We start from the raw sequence: 22,872 nt of genomic DNA on the forward strand, positions 1-22,872 counted from the left end.
GTAAGGAAAACTTGCTAACCCTACTCAAACCTCAAATTTCTGCATAGACTTCTCATACAGAAACTCGCACAACCTCCTCTCTGCAAAGCAATCTGCACACACTTCACCACATTACAATAACAGACACACACAACCTGGCACAAAAGAACATGGGAATTCACACTGACCCGAAAACCGCACTTAAGCTCTTCGAACAGTGCAAACCAAACTGAAGCTTCCAACAGGATATCACAACTCGGACTTTCCTATTCACACTACACCCTACTAACCCCCACCCGGGCCCTTGTTTTTCTTCACACACGTCTCTTTTTCAGATCCGCCCGAAAGCTTGGGGACCACTCTAGTGGTGACGGCGTGCAGTATAAATACCTTTAATATTAACATATGTTGGAGGGGAGGGGCAATGCCCAAACAGTATGGGGGCATAAGGGACCATGGGGTAGGTGTACTGTATCATAACCCCTATGGTGAGTAACATTTACTTTTTTCCAAATTCTTCTGCTCAGAGGGCTCTGGTTTTGCCCATGTTGTGATGACATCCCACAAGTATGAAGGAAAGGAGACTGTGGACTAGAACTAAAGTACTAATTGCGGTGAGTAACTAATTTACATGTATACCTCTGTGGTGAAGGGTCACATTCAATAAAACATGGGTCAACATTTGCATTGATTTTCCGTGAAGCATTGAATGTCTATTTATGAACCTTTCATCAGTGTACATTTGATACATTTTCCGAGGCAATATCTATTCATTGTACATACTTGTGAATGGGGGTTGTTAATCTGCTTTCACTGTAAGAATGGGTAAAGAGGTAATAACTTTCCCTTTAGGTCTTTTTCCTTGAAGTGCAGGCTAATCCTACTCAACCCATACTGTCTTTCTTCCTCAGGCACGGCTGGTATCTTTATACTTTGACACAAAGAGGTATCCGGAGGCATTACACCTTGGTGAGTCTGGAAATAAATATATGGTGCTTTTTTGCTTTCAGTGTTAGAACAACTGAAGAGAAGGCTAAGTATTTAAGAATGTGTTCTTGTTTCATGGTTTGCTTTCCTGGCAATTCCTTAAAGAGTGTTAATCCTAAACGAGTTGCTTCTGTATAGGATGGTTAGTTTTACAAGTATCTGCTTTAAATGAGGCTTACAAATGCAGCCCCAAATCTGGATAGAATTGAGCCTCAAATTGATTTTACACTAATACTACCTCCCATTGTGTGGTGCCACAGTCCATATAGCTAAAGCTGGAAAAGAGGGAGACAGTTTCGACTATACTGATGAGCACAAAGTTGGCTGTAGTAGCAATTCTGATTGTGCAACTTTGTTCCTGCACTGGCTCTTCTAAAATAGTTATGGATGCAGAGCGAGGCAGACAAATTACAATTATAGTTTTTCGGGAGACCTGGGTTGGGGGGCCCAGGTCACCAAGGCAGTGGCTTTGTTAGAAAAACAGTGGGAGGATTCTATGTTTTTACTACAGCCATGGCTGAGGACCAATCTCCCTGGCAATCCAGCTTTACAAAACTAAGGGTCACAATGTATGGTGCAGAAATGTGGGCTGTAAATAAAGACCCAGCACTCAAGAGTTGATGGCAACTTTCTTGGCACACTCTTGCAGCAGCCTAAATGGGCACCTTTGAACAGTCTTCTCTGGAGTGCGATTTAAAATGTACATCTGATTTACTGGTGACGATACCTTTAATGTATTGGTCCAGACTATGGAGCACCCCTGAACTTCCCTATAGAAATGCACTTGGAGGTTTATTAGAGGTTTCTGACTCATGCTCCTTGCCTTGGTTGAGATTTGTATGCAGTGGATTTGAAGGGCAGGAGATGACCGGCCTCTGGCTTGCTCCAGAAAGTATACCATCTGATGTGAAAACAATGGTTAACCACAATGGCTGCACTGTGTTAAATAATGGTTTGCAATAGGCTTTTAAAAAAACTAAGCCCAAGCACTTTATTCTTGAATTTGAAACTTGGAGAAGCGTTTGAGCCATACCTAGATTTGGCAAGTCCCGTCTTTGCCCAGTCACTCTTGTGTCCCGTACCCTTTCCTCCATACTGCATGGGCGTCCCTTGCTAGGGACAGGAGACAGAACCTTTTTCACCAGAAAACGCTGCCTTCCTCTTTAAATTTAGAGGTGTGCGCGGGTGCGGCCCTGGGAGCATGCGTTACCCTGACTCTGCCCACCGTCGCCACACCCCAGTCACCTTTTCTGCATCGGCGGGATCAGGTTGATTTCACTAGTGCTCCTGGGTTTGCCTTCGGCCATGTAATGACACGCTCTTCCCCGGATACTTCTATCTTTTTGTATTCTTTGTCATTTAGGCACTTGGTCCTCTGTCATCCCGCTCCTTCCTGGCGCATGTAGACTTCAGCGGGCTTCAGTAGGTGTCCAGCCAGTGAGGGCCTCTTTCCTCTGACCCCTACGCTCTTTGACTCCGCTGCCTTGGCCCCGACCACGGCTGGGAAGATTGTACTCCATGCAACGCACTGATTCCATGTGCAAGTTTACAGTTTATCCATCAGCAGTGCAGGGCAGGTTCCCCCTGCAACCTAGATTGAGTGCGCTCCGGCCCCAGCATCCGCCAGCCACTGCCTCAATATCACCTGCCACCTTTTCAGCATCCGAAGACCGGTTCTTCGAAAGGTTCTTGGCACTCATGTGAACCCCTCGGATGGGGGCCATCCTGCAGGATGCAGTCAGGTACTTGCTTCCCCCCCGGTCACTCCACGGGTGCCCATACTCATTCCTCCTACTGCTCCAGCGCTACAGGCCCCAGTGCAGCCCTCACTGCCCCTGCCGGCTTCCCTGCATCCCACAATACAGGCGATTCCAAATAAGCCTTCGCAGCAGCCTCCGGCTCCGTTCTCCGCAGCCCACGTCTCCCAGCACTCCTGCACCCGCTCTGGACCAGCTGGACACAGACTAGGGGAGGAACTCCGACACGCTGTCGCCAGCCAAGGCCTTCCGCAAACAGCTTTCAGGTTTGGTGGAATATTTGGGCCTTCCTCCAGAGGTCGAGCAGCCCGAGGAGGGGATCTTGGCAGAGGGCCTCACCCTACAACCCCCTACCAGAACGGAGATCCCGATGAAGAAGGATGTTGCTTTGGCCAAGAAGGGGTGGCTGAAGCCAAACTTGGCCCAGCTTGTCAATTGGCGCATCACCAAGTATAGACAGATGGAGGGCATCCACTCGTGCTGTTGGTGCAACCTCAACCGCACTCTTCGGTCATCGCTGCAGCGTCGCTCTACTATAAGCTTCAGTCGTCCTCGGCCTCCTTGGCGCTGCTATTCAAGGGGTAGAATATCTTGGAGGCGTACGGAAAGAAGCTGTACTCAACACCTCGCTGCACATGCGTCAGTCGAAGAAGGATGCCATGTTGGCAGCCGTTAACCAGTGGCTTTGGTGGAAAATAGCAGACTTCCTTTCAGAACTTCCAGTGCAGAGCCAAGCACGCTTCAAGGCGGGTCTAGGAGAAGCCAAGCTGATTGCGCAGGACATCTTGGAGTCCACTGTGGTCTACATTGATACCTCTGGCTGGGAAATATGCATCGCCACAGATGTGAGGACTGCCTGGCTTATGGCTACTAAGTTTAACCCGAATGTTTCAGGAATGTGTATTGGACCTTCCATTCGGAGGTAGTGACCTCTTTCAGTCCACCACAGATAAGGAATTTGATAAAAAGTTTGCAAACGCCAAGGTCTTTATCATAACGAAGGCCAGACCCAAGTCGTAAACCCAGGTCGTATCAACGCTCCGATAAGGGACTGGTGTGTGGTGGTTTCCGGGGCTTCCAGGAACAGAGCTCGAGGCAGCCTGACCGGTCTCCTAGTCTGCACTGGCGATAACAAAAGGTGGGGGCAAGAGCTTTTTCCAGTCGCCCTCCTCCGCAGCAGCCTCAGAGGGAAAGAAGGCATGACTCATCCCTTCGGGTCCACTTGTCTCCAGTGGGGGGGGCAGGCTTGCCTTTCACGTGCAATTTTGCCACCAGAACTTTTCAGACCCCCTGGATCCTCTCAGTAGTTTCCTCTGCCTACCGCTGACCGGTCCCTTCCTCTACTCCCCTCTCCCCTCCACAGATTGGGACAGCAACTCTGTTGGCGGAAATTCAGTCGCTTGTCGAAAGTCCGTCAGTCTAAGTCCCAGCCTCCCAGAGAGGATTGGGCTTCTATTCCAGGATTTTCAACATACAAAAGAACCAGGCTGACCTGAGTGTTGTGTTGGACCTATCCACCCTCAACCTCTCCCTCTTCTGAAATTCAAGAATTCATGTCAGAAAACCTGGACAGGCGAGACTGGATGTGCTCCCTGGACCTGAAGGACGCGTATGTACACGTCCCCATTTGGCAGCCGCATCGTTCCTTCCTGCGTTTCAGGATCATGGGCTACCATTTACAATACAAGGTGCTACCCTTCAGCCTCAACTCAGCCCCCAGGGTGTTTACCAGACTCATGCATGCAGTTGCAGCCCTCCTCAGGGCCACCATCTCTACCTGGACAACTGGCTCGTAGGGGTGCCCAATCAGGGGCGGTGCACCACATTTACTACGCCCTTATGAGCGCACTCCAAGACCTGGTATTTTCGCTCAACCTCAAATCTCTGCTGCAGTCTACACAGAGACTGACTTTGTTGGGCCTCATATGGGATATGAGCTCAGTTTTTTCCTCAAAGGAAAAACGATCACAGCCATCAAGAGGGCCACTACTCACTTCCTCACCCGACAAGTGACTTCGGCCTGGTGGTACGCGCATCTGTTAAGTCTCATGGCAGCGGTCCTACTGGCCGTCCCCCACACGAGACTCAGGATGAGATTACAGCTGGACTTTGCAGCGTCTTGGTATCAGGAGAGGGGCTCCCAAGCAGAGCTGTTCAACATTCCTCCTTTCAACTCTGACCTCACATGGTGGTCCAGGGACTGCAACCTACGGACAGGCAAGCCCTTCCGGCAGCTGGAGCTGCAGGACACGATTACGACACATCGCTCGAAGGCTGGGGGTGGGGGCACAATGTCCATGGGGTCTGGACCCGACAGGAGCGGGAGTCCCATATCAACTGGCTGGAGCAGAAGCCCTCTGGTTAGCCCTAAAAGCTTTCTTCCTGCTCTTTGGGGACAAGGTAGTCCTCGTACAGACTGTCAACTCCACCAGCATGTACTATATCAACAAGAAGGGTGGGACGTGGTCTCCTCCACTATGCAGCCTAGCGATCAGCATGTGGGAATGGGTGTTAGGCAAAGTTTGAATGCAGTACCCTCTGTGAACACTACAAACTATGACTACAGGTATAGGCAACCCAACCTTTGGTATAAGCGTGTGCCACCGTTTTGGTAGCATGTTGAGCAGCCAGGCTTATCTCAAGAGGGGCAATGTGAGCAGTTGGGGAGTTGCAAAATGGTTCAGTTACAGGTATTCAAATAAACTTACACCCAAGGTTTCTTGCATAAACAATTTATTTATCACCCAATTATAAAGCCTTCTTTAGAAGTGAGCAATATAATAGTAACACACAAATGCACTTAAATACTGTACACTGAGTTTCTGAATCAGACAAGACACTTTTGTGATGGCCCACATACACAACCTATACCCACAGGTGACTTCAGTAACAAATGTCCTGGGGACATTAATATCTTACTGTTGGCATTCCGAACACTCTTAAAAAGTTGGTAAAAGGCAAAGGTTATTAGAACACAAGAGATCACCAATATTATTAAGCAGGGCAAGTACTTTCAGATACTCTTACAAGAGTGATACAGTTCAATAGGCTAAGCGATAGTCAATAGGCAAAAGTCTTGTATAGGATGAAGCTCTTCAGGTAAGTAAATGGGGAAAGTCTTTGCACAAGTGCTTAGGAGCCTCTGATGAAAATAATCAAATGTATGGCCAAAAGCTGATTAGACTTGTAAGTTTCAGAAGTTACAAGCATTGCCACAGTAAGAGGTAATGTCTCTTAGATTTGTTTTACAGTACCTTAACAATACAGAAAAGATGCAGCTGATGACTTCTGTTCTTGTGTAGCTCTGCAGGTCTCGCTCTTCCTGTGCCTCAGTCGTGGGAAAAAGAGGGAGGATGTCGGGGACTCCTGCAGTGCACTGGGACTGGCAACTTCCTTTTCAGTGGCTGTTTCGCATTTCAGCTCCTTGCGACCACTGCTAATGGCAATAACGCGGTTACTGGCTGTTGAGGTCGGCTTTCCTTGCTTCTGGGGTCCTGCACTCTGAGGGGGCTCAGGCTTGGTCAGTCCTGCTTCTTGGCCAGCTTAAAAGCAACGCACACAATCTGGTATTCCTCTCCCTGGCTCTACGGTTTCCAGCAGCAACTCTGTGGAAATTCAACCAGCTCGGAGATGTCCAGATGGTTTACTTTGGAGTTGATTGGTCCCACCAATTCAAAGGGAGAAGTCGTCCTTGCAGGGGCTTGTGTTGATGTGAAGTTGGCACTGCAGCAGGGCTTCACCGGGCAAACCAAATGGTCCAGGAGTTGCAGCAGGTGTCCTCTTCAAGCGCTTCGGTTCCTTCGTCCAGTGGTTGACGCTGCCTTCTAAGCCAAAAGACTCGCCTTTTATTCAGTTCTCTCCCATTCATTCCAGCCTAGCTGTCACTCACCCAGCAGGGTGGCTGTCCTTGCCGGACAGTCAGCCAGCCAATCACCACAGAGTGCATTTGGGTCTCCTAGGAGACTAAGCACAGGGAGATTCGGGCACCTGCCTCACTTCCTGCCTACCCCAGACACTCTGGAGCCAGAGGCGGGTTTCACTCAGAAACTCTGCCAAAGGCGAAATGAACAAAGAGACCAAAACTGGTTTGGCGCGCAGAGAATCTCTAGAAGGACCTTTCCACAAAGACATGGCGAAAAAAGACCAGGGACCATTTTGTCAAAGGTGGCTTTGCGCCATTTTGAAAAAGATGGCTCCCGCAGTTGCTTTACCAGAGGCTGCGAACAGCCGCGATATATGCAAACCATGGTAGTGCAAAACAAAACCACTGCCACCACCCATTTAGTGAGGAAAGGGTAACATGAAAATTAACCCCTCCAGCACTCTATTGGAAGATAGTGTGTGCTGGGTCTAGAAAGATATAATGGTAAGTAAAGTCAATTTCACTTTACTGCTCTGGGAAACAGTAGTTTATCCCAGAAAAGGTATTTAAACCTTGGGAAATCAGGAAGACATCCCTGTTTCACTGCACTGAAGGTGCTTTGTGACACAATTGTAAAAGATGCCTATGGAGTTTGTTGGACTCCATAACCAAAAGAAACGGTGTAGAAAATCACATTAAAATACATGAGAGAGTGGGGAAAAGGGTGTCGCACTCTCCAGGTAAAATAAATCGGGCCTCAAAATCCAGCAAAGTTGCTGGGGGTCTCTAAGGTGGACGAAATTGGCACATTTCTGAGAATTTTCCCTAACACTGGGCCCTGGAGAACAACATCTACCTGAGTGGCATCCACCTTCCGGGGTGATTCCAATCTGGAAGCGGACAGTCTCAGCAGACTGGGGGGAGGACAATTGCGAGTGGCAGCTGAACGACCAGGTGCTGCTGGAGATCTTCAGCAGATGGGGCACACTCAGGTGGATCTTCTTGCCTCCTGGGACCACAAGAAGTGCCATCAGCATGCATCCTGGCAGGGACAGGGCCCCGGCTCCCTAGGCAATTCATTCCAGATACAGCAGAACTGCATGACGGCATACGCCTTCCTGCCCACCTCCGGTCCACAGGGTGATTTGCAAGATAAAGGAGCCTTGCCACCTCAACATCTTTCTGATTACTCCATGGTGGCTGGCGGGACAATGGTTCTTGGAGCTTCTCAACCCATCTGACAGGCCACCCGTTCACCTTCCGCTTGGTCCAGATCATCTTCTGGAGCAGCAGGGGGGGCAAGTGTCATCCACTCTGCGCCTCACAAATTATCTGTTGGAGCCCATAACATTCTGTGGACATCAAGCTAGTCACCATTAAAACAGCTCTGCTGATGGGCCTCGCCTCTGCTCGCAGATTCGTTGAGATACAGGCGCTGGTCGACTCAGAACCATATACTACCTTTCACAGGAAGAAAGTAGTCCTGCGGACGCACCCAGCATTTCTGCCTAAGGTGCTGTCTGCTTTCCGTTTGAACGAAGAAGTGGTTCTTCCTATATTCTTTGCCGATCCTTAGGATGAGGCACATAAAGTTCTGCACTACCTGGAGGTCAGGCGTGCCCTGAAATTCTACCTTGAAAGGACAAAGCTTCCGCAAGTCAGACGCCCTGTTTTTCACTTTTGGAGGTGCAAGACCAGGCTATCGGGCCTCCAAGACCTCCATAGCTTGCTGGATGGTCTCGGCCATCAAAGAAGCATACGAGGGGCAGCATAAGCCGCTTCCGGCAAACATGCACGCCCACGCAGACAGGGCCAAGGCAACGGCCATCGCATTCTAGCGCCATGTCCTTGGCAAGTCATAAGCAGGGTGACCACTTGGGCCACTCCCTCGGCTTTCTGCAAGCATTACTGTTTGGATGCTGGCTCTAGATCTGATGCGGCATTTGGACAGGTGGTTCTCAGGAACCTATTTGCTTAAGGAGCGTCTCCTCTACACCCTGGAGCTACATTCAGTTATAATTGCCCATGCCGTATCGAGGAAAGGGGATGGGACTTAAGAGTAATTATAAGTTACTCACGGTAGTGACTAACGCACCCTTAGGCCATAGTCCCCTTTCTTCCATACGTCCTACCATCCTCCCTCCTAATAATACTGGTGTTATTAGGCAAGGTTAAATCTATTGACGTGTCGAGATGCCTGCAGACCCTTTGCAACACCATGAAGTGACCATTGCTGTCTTGACCAACCATCCCCGAGATGTACTACAATTTGAGACATTTCCTGAGGTCCTGTGGTGTTCCAGAGCTGCAGACCACGAATACCAGGAGGCCTCCGACCCAATCGTAGTGCATAGCCTTGCCAAGGCCGAATTCGTTCAAGTCTTTCTTGAGCTCCAGGTGAACCTCCAGATACACAATTCGACTCATCCAAGTCTCCTCACCAGAGTGCAGGAATCTATGATTGACTTGGCAAATCGCAACCTTTGTTGGTGCTGCAGAAAATGAGCCAAAACCGCAGACTGACCAGATAAGCTAGAATGTGTGCCATATTCAGTAGATCACTTTTAGTGCATCATCAAGGCTGGGAAAGCAGCATGGACACCAACCAGCCTGTTCAGATGATGCCTGGAAAGTAGCAATCGTACTACTTAGAATGAAGTTAAGGGATACAAAGTGTCCCGAAAGCCCTCAATTGAAGGTGGCTGGTGCTGCAAAACGCACTTGCCATAAAAGGGAGATGACAACTCCTCCAATGGGAAGTCTAGAGATCCCCTATGAACCCAAATTGACATTGCAAAAGGGACTCCCTGGTAGCACACCAAATGAGGGGGATGCTGCGCATAGGACCCCCCCCCCCCCTCCCTTTAGAACTAGTAAGTGTCCAGGCTCATGGGCAGAGGGTAAGATTTACAAAAAGAAAATCTACTTAACAGTACCCCTATACTAGAGCTAATTGTGTGGCACTAAAGAGGTCTGAGGAAGAAGCGCTCCAGTGCTAATGCTTATTTGAGCAGAAGAACCTGCAATAGTGCATTTGTAATGGTGAATTTCCTAGTGACACAAACTAGTTATTCTAATAGTGAAATGTGCAATTGTTTCTTGATGAACGAAGCGGGTGCAGTACTAGCTGTACTGTTAGTGAGCACTCCGCTGGTGATTGTCTTTGACTTTGACAATATAATTGATACCTCTTCAGTACAAACTGCAATAATGAGAGCACTAGGGTAATCTCTGCTGACAAACAAGGGTTCTACCTTTTGGTTTTTATGGTTCCATGTCATTTTGCCTATGTAATTGCGTCGAAATAATTACTTTGCAAAAAATGATTTCTAATTTTGTGTTAAAAGAGATTTGGGAGGGGGAATTCCTTCAAAACCCTTCTTACTCTACACTTGTTCCCCCTACCTCAAGCCCCTCCCCACCCCTTTCAGCTCTTTAGCCCATCCCTTTTAACTAGTTTACCCGCAACACCCTATATAATTCAAAGTGTTTGGGAAGTAATTAATGTCTGAACAAACACAGGATATCAGTATTTATTCCAATTCTTTATGGCTAAGTTGTAATCTCTACGTTTTGAGTATTCCAGTATACTGTGCGGGCTTTAATGGTGCAAATGTTTCATAGATAGTTCTACTGATGGTATAAGTGATTCAATAGGGCTTTGTCAGTGAAGTGCAGTTGAAGCTTTAGACTATGGGAATTGTTAACTATTGGGATAAATAACCACGTGAAAGATCCTGGCAGGATATCGATGGTCTTGAGATGTTTAAGTACATCTTGTTTTTTTTCTTTAAATACTCTTTTGCAGGCTCTCAGCTACTGCGGGAGTTAAAGAAGATGGATGATAAAGCACTGTTGGTGGAAGTGCAGCTACTAGAGAGTAAGACGTATCACGGCTTGAGCAACCTGCCAAAAGCAAGAGCCGCCTTAACGTCTGCCAGAACAACTGCCAATGCAATCTACTGTCCGCCCAAACTCCAGGCAGCCCTCGACATGCAGTCAGGTAGGAATCAACCAACTTCTAATAAGAATGGGGAAGAGGCCACCATAATTTAAAGATCACCCTTAATTTGTAGCACCCAATCGTGTCTGGTGACTGCTATACCACATTACTAAACTACTAACTGTATACAAACATCTACTTTCACCCTGATCTGTTGGCAACTAAAACACAAGCTATTATCGTTTATGCACTCTGTTTATCCTTGTTTTACCATTGTTGAAGGTCAACTTTCCCTATATTGGCTGGTTCTCGACAGTTTGGTTTGTTAATAAAAGTGAATATTTTCCAGCGAAATCTATAACTCCTGCTACTCTTTTACAAAGGTGTATTTACCTGACGAAGGGCAAATTACAAAAACAGCAAAAACTATTTTCAGATTTCATTTTTGTGTATTCTGCAGGAATTTCTAAGATCCCCTTGAAATGTAGTTTTTTTTCTGCTTTGTATCATTGGCCTATTATGGGTGTTCAGAGGGAAGTCCCCCTGTAATAGCAACCGTTTTTGACTACTTAAAAATATATTGTCCTGTATTGCTCATAAGGTGCCAAGAGGTGCTACATAGACAACCCATTTGTGCCATAGGGTAATTATATTATTGTACACAAGTTTATGGGAGTAGGCTGATGGCAGCTGTAACTTAGTTTTGGCTTCTCCTGATGTGCAAGGGGATTTACCACTTTGGTAGCTAAATGCACTATTTTAGTTGGAATTGGCGTGCCAATATAAGTACTATCAGCCATTTTGTTTTAGGGGCTTCTTTTGTTAAGGGTGGCCATGACACAGGCTTAAAATGACAGCTCTGCAGTGTTAACAAATGTTATCTTTGCTGCTTTCAACCCACAGACTTGTATCGGACAACCTTTTATTGGCTTTGTTTTGTCTGCTGACCTGGCTTTTTGGAGGTAAGTAAAGCCTTCTGCTTTACTGTCCTTGCTATTTAATCTTATGGGCAAAGTGATCTGTCCATAAGACTCATTAGCACCCTGTGCGAGAGAGCCAGCCAATCTGGTGGCGAGGAACTCTCGCTTGAACCGCATGAGTGAGCCTGCATTTCAAGCTGCCTGACGGCTGGCTCCCCCACCACCATTTTCCTCCCACCCTCCATACTACCCCCCCTTCTTTTGGCTGCGGCGGCCCTTGCTACACCTTCCCCTCAGCTTCCCACGGCTGCTGCTGAAAGGGAACCCATCTTCCCTATCCATGGCATCCATGTTGGTAAAGGATTTTCGTTCCCACAACAAGACGTGTGCAGGTTTTTTATTTAGCTCCCCAGGTTGCCGCTTTGGTAACCGAGGGGGTCTAATGGCCTTGTTTGTACCCATACTCTTATGTCCCCTTTCCTCCATACTGTATGAGTGTCCCTTCCAAGGGACGGGAGACGGAACCTTCCCCCCCCCCCCCCCCCCCCTTTAAATTTAGAGGCACTGCCCTGACACCGCCCTCCGGCGCCACACCTCAGTCTCCTTTTCCGCATCGACGGGAACAGGCCGAATTCACCAGTGCCCCTGGGTTTGGCTTCGGCCATGTAATTGCACAAGCAGATACTTCTCGGTTTTCTTTTGTCTTTTCTATCATTCAGGACTCGGTCCCCAGGGCGTCGCGCTCCACCCCGGCGCATGACGACTTCTACAGAGTTCATCAGGTGTCCATCCTGGAACGGGCTCTTCCCAACTTCAGACTCCCACACCCTCTGCCTATGTTGCCTTGGCCCAGACCACAGTTGGCAATCGTGTTCGGCGTGTGACTCGCTGTCCTCGAAGGTCCTGAAGAACAGACTAGCCAGGTGGAAGGAGCTCTTCTGGAAGTCTCCTCCGGAGGGTCTCATGAACTTTGTAAAGCATCGTCCCAGGTAGGGCCGGTTTCTTCCACGCCTTCCCAGGAGTCACCCGCATGGGAGTGACCGGCCAGGTCGTTTCACCAGCACGTGCACCGAGGCTGCTACAGCTACCGGCCTTTGGGTCGAGGGGTCCTAGGATCCTCCCGGACACAGTGTTGAGGGACTGGAAAGTTCTTGTACCGTGCCTACACCGAGGGGCTACGCCCTGTCACCGGCGCAATGGCTGAAGGGCTACACCCTAATACCAGCAATACGTCCGAGGGGGCGGGGGTGCCTAAACACAGCTCTATCGACCCCTGGGCCGAGACCCGAGGAGCAGGGTAGGTCTCATGATCCACTCGTGAGAGTGGTGGACGAGGCTGGACCCAGCGGGCTGGGCAACACGTTGCAGGCATGTGACAAACAGCTCGATAAAAATGGCTGACGCGCTAGACAGGAGCGTCCATCCGATGCCATTCCATGAATTCGGCGAAGAACAAGTGTCAAGGTGGGACTGGCCGCTACCAGGTCCGTGGCCTACAGTCTACCCTTCATATGCACAGGGCAACTTTCCCATGTGTCCATACAGACTGGATACGCAGCGGCTCCAGCAGTCCTCCGCTACCCCGTCAGTACCCCCTGCCACCTCTTCAGCCAGTGAGGTGCTCTTCGACAAATTCCTCGGCCTCATGATGTCCCCTCAGATGGGGGGGGGGGGGGGGGGTTTTAATCAATCAAGGACGCAGTCAGGGAAGTACTCCCCGCCCCACTTCTCCATCGGGCTCCCTGACCCCGGTGCAGCCGCCTCCTCCGGTTCCACAGCCAACTGTGCAACCTCCGCTGCCTCTTCAGCCTCCGGCTGCGGTCTCTGTACCCCAGCCTCTGGCGCGAACTACCCCCCCTTCCACAAGAACCTCCAGATCCGCAGGACACGGGCGAGGAGGAGGATCTGGATATGCCATTCTCAGCCAGGGCCTTCCATGAACGTCTTGCTGGCCTGGCAGAGTACCTAGCCCGAAGTCAAGCAGCCGGCAGAGGGGGTTCTGGCTGAAGCCCTCGCAAGACACCCATCTGCCAACACAGGGATTCCAATGCAAACCAATGTAGTCTCCCTGGCCAAGAAGGGTTGTCTCAAGCCACACTCAGTTCAGCCGGTCAACCGACGCCAAGTACAGGCAGATGGAGGGGGACACTCTTGCTCTCGACCCATCCTCAGCCACACTCCTCTGTGATCGCTGTGACATCACTTTACTCCAAGCCTCAGTTGTTCTCAGCCGCCTCCTATGCAGCGCTTCTAGGCAAGGAGAAGATCCTGGAGGCTTACGGCAAGAAGATCTACTCCAACGCCTCCTTGCACCTACGTCAGGCCAATGCGGATGCCATGCTGGCTGCCGCCAACCAACGGTTAAGATGGGAAATTGCAGACTTCCTCCCGGAACTCCCCTCCCAATACCAATCATGCTTTAAGGCGGGGCTAGCGGAAGTCAAGCTCGTGGCGCATGACCTCATGGAATCCACAGTGGCACAAATATTGATCCCTTGGGCTGTGCCATCTGCATTGCCATGGACATGTGGCGCACAGTCTGGCTCTGGGCGACTAAATTCAACCCGGACGTCCAGGAGCGCATTCTAGATCTGTTTGAGGGGGGGGGGGGGTGTCTCTTCCACTCCTCTACGGATGAAGAGCTGGACAAAAAGATCAGCCGCTCACAAACGGCGAAGTCCTTGTCCATTCTTACAAAGACTACACCCAATCTCAGCAGCGCTCCGAGAAGGGTCATACATATGGAGGGTTCCGCGGCTTCCAGGAATGCAGATCCAGGCAGCTGGACTGCTCGCCGTCTCGGAACTTGGTGCAAACAAAAAAAAGGGGGGGGGGGGAGGAGTAAGGGCGTTTTCCAGTCCCCTTCCTCAGCCTCCGAAAGAAGTGATGACATGCCCCTTCAGGTCCATGTGTCTCTGGTGAGGGCAGGCTTGCTCTCCATGCACATTTCTGTGCCAGAATTTTGCGGACCCCCGGATCCTCTCCGTAGTATCCATGGGGTACTGCCTACCCATCCCATCCCAGCCTCTCCTCCCTCCTCCCCTCCCACAGGTTGCGACAGCAACTCTTTTGGCAGAGATCCAGGCAGTGGAGGAAGTTCCAGCCTCCCAGCGAGGCTCTGGCTTCTATTCCAGGATTTTCGCCATTCCGAAGAAGAACCAGGCAGGCCTGAGAGTTGTGCTGGACCTTTCCACCCTCAACCTCTCCTTACCCCTGCAAAAATTGAAGATGGTTACGCCAGCTTTTATAGCGGAGACCCTGGACAAGGGAGACTGGATGTGCTCCCTAGACCTGAAGGACGCGTACCTACACGTCCCGATTTGGCAGCCCCATCGTTCTTTCCTACGGTTCAGGAGCATGGGCTACCATTTCCAATACAAAGTCCTCACGTTTGGCCTCAACTCGACCCCCATGGTCTTTACCAGACTCGTGAACGCAGTAGCGGCCCTCCTCAGAGAGCAGGGCCTCCACATCTATCCATACCTTGACGACTGGCTCGTCAGGGTTACATCTCCGGAGGAGGTTCACCACTCCTCCCATGCCCTTATGAACACACTGCACGACCTGGGATTCTCGCTCAACTTCAATAAATCACAACTGCTCCCTACGCAGACTGACGTTCCTGGGACTTATTTGGGACATGTGCTCAGAGAAAGTCTTCAAGTCGGAAGACAAGATCTCGGACATCAAGAGGGCCACAGTCCACTTCCTCATCACAGAAGTGACCTCTGCTTGGTGTTACGAGCATCTCCTGGGTCTTCTAGCGGTGGTTCTGCTAGCCGTTCCGCACAAGAGACTAAGGATGAGAACGATTCAGCTGCACTTCGCGGACTCATGGAATTGGCAGCGGGGCGCTCAATCCGAGATGATCCACGTTCCTCCATTCTCCACCCGGACCTAACTTGGTGGTCCAGGGACTGCAACATACGGATGGACAAGTCCTTCCGGCCACCTTCTACGCACGCCACCATCACCAGAGACTCCTTGCTCGAGGGCTGGGAAGCCACCCTGGATGATCTCTCGGTCCACGACACCTGGACTTGACTAGAGCAGGAATACCACATCAATTGGTTGGAGCTGAATGCCATCTGGCTAGCGCTCGGAGCATTCCTACCACTTCTGAGGGGCAAGGTTGTCCTCATCCAGACGGACAACTCGACCAGCATGTACTATGTCAACAAGCAGGGAGGCACCAGATCCCCCCCCCCCTCCCCCCCTCCCCCCCTCCCCCCCTCCTGCCCTCCCCCCTCCTCTGTGCAGACTGGCGATCAGCATGTGGGAATGGGCCTTGGAAAATGAAATTTACACCTCGGCAGTCCACCTCCCGGGGGAATCCAACCTGGAGGCACAGGCTCAGCAGGCTGGGAGCGGACAATCATGACTGGCAGCTAAACGACCTCGTTATTCAGGAGACCTTCAACAGGTGGGGTCACCCCCAAGTGGATCTCTTTGCCACCTGGCACAACAAGAAGTGCCCCCCGTTCGCATCCTGGCAGGGTCAGGGCCCCAGCTCTCTGGCTGACGCATTTCACTTCCAGTGGACCGACATGAAGGCCAACGCCTTTCCTCCCACTCCCCTGATCCACAGGGTTCTTTGCAAGATCAAGGAATCGCTCCGCATCATTCCGATTGCTACATGGTGGCCGGCCATACCATGGTTTTCGGAATTCCTCAGCCTCTCGGAGGTGCCCCCGATACTACACCTGACGGGCCCAGCGCATCATCTGGAGCCGCAGGGTGGCAGGATCATCCAGCCGGCGCCAGGGAAACTTGCCCTCACAGCGTGGTACCTGAGCAGGTAATGCTTCGGCACCTTAGCCTCTCGCAGGCCAATCTGGAGCTTATACAGGGCGCCAGGAGCAAAGCCACCAGGGCCTAGTACATGAGCAAATGGACCAAGTTCTGCCTCTGGGCAGACTCCAAGGGAATTGACCCTCTGGCCTGTAATCTGGACGACGTGCTCTTTTTCGGCGCACCTCGCTCATTCGGGCGTACATGTAGACACCTGCCGTACATACCTGGCAGCCATTGGGGCTTACAGGAGGAAGGCATTTTTTCCTCCTCCAACCCTATCCTCAAGAAGCACCTGACTGGTCTCGCAAGGCTTTACCCGCCCATCAAGAGACCTCACCGATTGTGGGACCTGAATAGTCTTGGGCGCCATGGCCCACAAACCATTCGAGTCAATGGCGTCCGTGGACATTAGGCTGGTCACCATCAAGATGGCCTTACCAGTCGGCCTTACCTTGGCTTGCAGAGTCGGTGAGATTCAGGCGCTGGTCGCCTCAGAACCATATAAGACCTTTCACAGGGACAAGGTTGTCATGCGGACGCACCTAGCATTTCTGCCCCAGGTTCCATGTCCATTTCTCTTGAACGAGGAAATGCTCCTTCCGACGTTCTTTCCCGATCCCAAGGACGAAGCAGAGAGTGCTGCAATGCCTGGATGTCAGGCAGGCCCTGAAATTCTACTTGGACAGAACCATGGCCGTCTGCAAGTCAGACGCCCTGTTTGTCACTTTTGGCGGCTCGAGGCCAGGCTCGGGCCTCGAAGGCCACCATATCCCGCTGGATGGTCTCTGCCATCAAAGAAGTGTACGAGGGCCAGCACAAGCCGCTCCCGGCCAACATGCATGCCCGCGCAGTCGGGGCCAATACAATGGCCATTGCATTTTAGCTCCATGTCCCTTGGCAAGTCATAAGCAGGGCGGCCACTTGGGCCTCTCCCTCGGCTTTTTGCAAGTATTACTGTTTGGATGCCGGCTCTAGATCTGATGCGGCTTTCAGACTTGTGGTTCTCAGGAACCTTTTTGCTTAAAGAGGGTATCCTCTCCTCCCTGGGGCTACAATCAGTTGTAATCGCCCATACAGTATGGAGGAAAGGGCACGGGACGTAAGAGTAATTATAAGTTACTCACTGTAGTGACTAACATACTCTTAGTCCATAGTCCACTTTCCTCCATACGTCCCACCGACCCCCTCCTAATAATACTGGTGTCATTAGGCAATGTTAAATCTATTGTCGACGCGTCAATGGGGACTGAGGTGTGGCGCCGGAGGGCGGAGTCAGGGCAGCGCATGCTCCCTGGGCCGTGCCCCAGCGCCTCTAAATTTTAAAGGGGAAGGTTTTTTCTAGTGAAAAAAAAATTCAGTCTCCCGTCCCTTAGAAGGGACACCCATACAGTATGGAGGAAAGGGGACTATGGACTAAGAATACATTAGTCACTACGGTGAGTAACTTATAATTTCCACTGGCAAACTGGTGGTGTGTGGGGGTGGAACGCTCGGGCCATAAGTGGCCTGTGGCCCCAGTGTTGCCAATGGAATGGGTACATAACGCCACAGTACTTTGAGGCTGTCTCCCTTAGTGGATTTCTTGTATTTTTAAAGCTGCGCATATCAGTGAGGTGTGCTTAGTATATTTTTTGTCCTAAATTTTTCTTTTGTAACTCTTACAAATGCAATGTGTCCAGGATGAGTTGATGGCAACAGATCTGGTTCTACTATGTTTTGAACATTTTTCTTGTGCACTTTTGCATTTTACCACATAATGCCATGAGAATACCAAATACCCTAACATAGCTGAGTCAAAAGTGATTTGCCTTTCATTTGGGCCATACTGTCTTTCGGCCTGCTTCCCGCCCTCATGGGTCTGGAATTGCCATAAATTAAATTCCCTTTGCCATGGAAAGCTACTGCTTGCGTAGTCGAAGTGGCAGTGTGTGTGGCCGGGTCTGGCGGCTGGGACGGTCTGGTCCCAGTCCACTTCCAAGTCACAAGCTGTCTGTTGGTGGGCAGAATGGGTGGCCAGTGGCTACCCATGATTGGATAGCCACTGCTAATTTGAATGGTGCAGATCCTTAGTTGTAATTGGTTATTTATAATGCGCTTAATACCCATAGGTTTCTAAGCGACGGACCCAGGGATCGAACCTGTGTTGCTCCGTGTCGTCTTGCTTCCAAGGCGAGCGCGATGCCCCTGAGCGATCCTCCCGAGAGTTGGTGGTTCTGGGCATAATTCTTGTCCAAATCCTGGATAAAAGGTGGACTCCCTAAGCCATTAGATCATTGTTGAAGCCATGACCTGTGACAAATCTGGACTAATGATACCTTCTCCCCAGAGGGGAGCCAATCCCTTTGAGGCTAGGGAGGTGAGCCCACTCAACGACCCTCCCTTGGGGTCTGTTAAACTTGGACCTCTCTGGAAGTTTGTCCCCTCTAGGGGACAAGGACCCCCCCCCATTCCAATGAGGAGCGCTGTATCAAGAATACATTGTCTGCATATATGGAAATTAATGTTGCTACTTTTGTTTTGGATTCAAATAGCTGTGGCTTTACTTCAGTCACTTTGGCCTAAGATAATGCTGTATCCCCATGAATCCAACAGTGACAGAGGAATGACACCCATCTTATGTTATTGGTAACTAACATAAAAAGACGAGTGGATGAGAGAATTCTATGCAGAGGCGAGCCTCTGATGGGAAGAAGTCTTGTCGGGTCTGGGCAACGCTAGACTGCAGAGGTGGCAGTTGCGTGTGGAGCGCTAGTATGACGCTGAAAAGCTGATGTCCTGAGCGGCTCTGAAGCTGAGAATGAGGCGGCAGAGACACTCTTACCGGGTGCTCTTAGGTTATGTTACTTGGCATTTATATAGCGCTCTATATATCATTAGTATGACCTCAAAGCGCTGGTGGGTTGAACGCCCTTGTGACCCGTAGTTCTGGTCAGTAGTGGGGGATAGTGTTGTAGGGTGCGTGGGTGCACTAGATGTGTGCAGCTGATGTAATTGCCGGATGGTAGCTGCATCCAAGCGTTCAGTGTGGTGATGAGGATATCCGATGTGTGCAGTCTGGTGGGTGAACACCCAGACTGGGCTTTGGCTGCGTTAGTCCTGTAAGACACATGTGTAATTAGCTGGAATGTGCTCAGCTAGCTGCAATTTTAGAGTGATGAGGTAATCATGGGGTCGAGTTCGTATGTGGACCGCTAGGCCGAATTAAGTCAGGGGTATAGCTTTGTTCTAGTTGAATGACTGTGTGTAGTAGAGAGTATGTGTAGTGATGTGATGGTTCTATTCAAGGTGCCTGAAACGAGGCACGTGAGCAGGAAGGCAGAGAGCAGAGTGACATACGGACACAGAGACCGAGGGCTTAGTTTATAGCGACAGGAGGGGGATACGGATATAAAGTAACAGGAAGGGAACTGGGAAGCAGGTTAACATTTACATTTGGGTTTCATGCGCTCTGTCTGTTCCATTCCGTCCACTCTGTCCGTTGCATCTACTCCATCCACTTTATTCATTCAGTGCACTCTGTCCATTCCAGCTACTCTTATTAATTCCGTCTGTTCCCTCCACTTTGTCCATTCTGTACTCTCCAACCAATCCATCCATTCTATCCATTTTGTCCACTTTTATTTATTCTATGCATTTCACCCACTCTATACATTCTATCCATTCCATTTACTCTGTCCACTCTCTCGCGTTCTGTCCACTCTCTCCAACTCTATCCATTTGACCATTTCATTCACTCAATCTGCGCTATCCATTTCATCTTTACGTCTGCCCCTCATGCCGCCCGCAGCTGAATGGTACATAGTGATGAATGTTGGGGCCATGTTAGTATTTACATTCGCATTTCTGTCTAGATGCGGTTCATGCAGTGTTCACAGCTGCACCCAAGTGAGGGACATACCAACGTTTGCATTTCTATCCAGAAGCGACTCAGGGCAACTGTCAGTCCTGTCCGGTCTGGTGCAGGCTAATGTTCAGGATTCTGAGTGCAGCATTGCCAAAATTTACAATCCTGTCCGGGTCTGGCGTAGGCTAATGTTCACAACTCTAAGTGCGACAGTCTACTGTGTAGAAATCTAGCTAATTGTGGCATTGTTAACATTCACAGTCCTATCAATAAGTGACAAAGGCTGATGTACACGATTCTAATCAAGTGCGGAATTGCTAACATTCACATTCCTATCTAGAAGTAGATGCGACGCTGGCTACTGTTACAAATCTAGCTGAGTATGGCATTCGCTAACATTCAGTCTTATCAATAAGTGACACACGTCAATGTTAATATCTCTAACCCGGGGCGGCATTGGTAACATTCACAATTCTGTTCGGGTCTGGCATAGGCTAATGTTCACGATTCTAACCAAGTGTGGTATTGCTAACATTCACAAACCTATCTAGATGCGACACAGGCTAGGTTTTCCAATTCTAAGTGATTCCAACATTCAACATTCTATCCAAGAGGCGCATGCTACTGTCCAGTTTCATCTAGGTGTGGCACATGCTGTCATTACAATTCCGTCTGTATGCACTGTCTGGATGCAACAGTCACAGAGTATTACTCATTGGACTGTGCAGTGATCTTTGGGCTATCTTCATGTGATAGTAGCTTTCATTGGTGAGTCTGTCTGGGTCTTGCGCAGCTACATTTCACAATTCTATCCAAATGTACCTTAGATGTAGACTAATGTCAATGACTACCTCCAGGTGTGGTGAAAGCTAACATTTAAAGGTCAGTCTAAGTGTGGCACATGCAAGCATTTACAGTTACAATGATAATGTAGAGTGGTGGGGTTTTCTGGAGTAAAGTAATTGCTCTACTACCCACCTGTGCCACACTTATATTTTAGTTGATGGCTGGTCACTGACTTCACTGCGGACACCTGCTGACACTTTCCGTAGCTGCCTCTGTAGGAGCCGCCTTTTGCCTTGGGGCCCTTAACCGCAGAGGCTGCCAGGCAGGGGGCTGCCTTGGGAGGTTCAGGTATAACCAGATGAGTCCGCCAATCCGAGGCCTTGGGCATGGCCGTGCTCACCTGCTTAAGGAAGCAGGGAGGCTACGGCCACAGATGGCCAATGGGGAGCGGTGGGCAGGAAGGGAGGCAGGAGCTTGGACAATCAGGCAGGAGCGGGCAGTGGAGGAAACCGCGGGGAACGAGATCCTAGGGGGGCAGAAATAACCTTTGGGTGGCATGGGATGCTGGGCAGTCGCCTGCTTCTCGATGGTAGTGACTCAATGGAGGAAGGAAAACAGCCAATCGGAGGGTGGGGGCGGGCTGGAGGCGGGAGCGGACACCAGGAAGGGGTGCTGGGGTGAGGTACACGGCACACAAGGCCTGGGGGTGCTAAATTCGGGCAAATATGGGCCAGAAGGCTGTCGGGGGGGGGGGGGGGGGGCACAACAACTCACCTGCTTCGCCGATGGAAAAGGGGTGGTCCTGGGGCCCATTAACCGACACCAAGACAAGACTGCTGCAGAGATATCGGATCACCAAACTCTGCACGAGAAGTGTGCTGACTGCCGAGCCTGGCAGGAAAAGGGAAGTGGACGCTCCCGGAAGGTAATACTATGGGGAGGGGGCGAGCGGATGTATCCCAGAGTGTTGGAGAATCCTGAAGGGTTACGGGAGCCCGAGAAATCAAACTCTGAATAGGGGCTGACTCCCAACCAAGACCCTAAGTAAGCAATTCAAAGGGCAAGAGGGCTTTGAGGGAACCCTAGAATTAGGGTACGACGCCTTTCATCGCAGGATGTTTTTTTGGTGCAATTATTTTTTCGAAAACATTTTTTGATTTTTTTTTTTTTTAGGATGGGGATTAGTAAATTAAATATATGGGGTGTGGGTGTTAGGGAATACATACAAATGAAAGAAAATGGGGGGGGTTTAGGGGAGAACCCCCATAAATAATTTAAAAATAATTTGATGGGTTTTTTCGCAAAATAAATCGTGGTAAAAAACCCTGCGAAAAAACATCCCGCGATGAAATGACATGGAACCAGAATTACAAACCATAGGGAAAAAGACTGGGTCCAGAGAACCTGTAGGGTTCCATTTTCCAAACTCTAATCAAGAACATTATCAAATAAGATAGAATGGTGGAATCTCACAAAGAAAATCACTTTTCGCTTTAAAGAACCGAAAATGTTTGTGTGAAGACTTCCAACTTGCCATGAAAAGTGCAATGGAGTGCTCCTATCCGGAGACCTCACCAGAGATAGACTACAGGTTCCCCAAGGTGGTGCGATGCACCTTTAAGACCATGCAGCAATCTCCCACTCTATAATATTTCCGCCGCCATGTCCCTATGCCCCCGTTTGGCTTCTCAGCTACGCAGAGCCAGGCTCCCTCCTTGCTGCCTGCCGCATTTCTTGTTCCCTACCACTTCTGCTGGCAGGTGGAGCCTGACCGTTTCAAGAGCTACTCTTCTCGGTCTGGCCCAGTCTGCAGGTCTTGCTTTCCTACCCACACTATGATCCAAACACAAGTGAAACAAACTGAATATGGTTGTGGCCTCTGCTGCTATATACTTAACCATGCCTCCAGACCACCACTTCCTGCGGATGCTCATTGCTCCAACCAGTTTGAGCTTTGCAGGTAAATACAGCTGCCCACAGGCGTGCCCATTTTGCCCATA

The 22,872-nt window shown here is 50.0% G+C and overlaps 1 protein-coding gene across 1 annotated transcript in view; it reads left to right on the plus strand.

The window, feature by feature from the left end:
* PSMD11 (proteasome 26S subunit, non-ATPase 11) overlaps positions 1–22,872 on the plus strand; it is a 996,429-nt gene that overhangs the window by 432,764 nt on the left and 540,793 nt on the right. Inside the window, exons 5-6 of the mRNA XM_069634167.1 lie at positions 891–948; positions 10,394–10,588. Coding sequence (XP_069490268.1) covers positions 891–948; positions 10,394–10,588 — 253 coding nt within the window. The remainder of the gene's footprint in view (positions 1–890; positions 949–10,393; positions 10,589–22,872) is intronic.

Source organism: Ambystoma mexicanum, chromosome 13 (genome assembly GCF_040938575.1).
Source record: "Ambystoma mexicanum isolate Mex_15411 chromosome 13, UKY_AmexF1_1, whole genome shotgun sequence".
Taxonomy (NCBI): Eukaryota; Metazoa; Chordata; class Amphibia; order Caudata; family Ambystomatidae; genus Ambystoma; species Ambystoma mexicanum.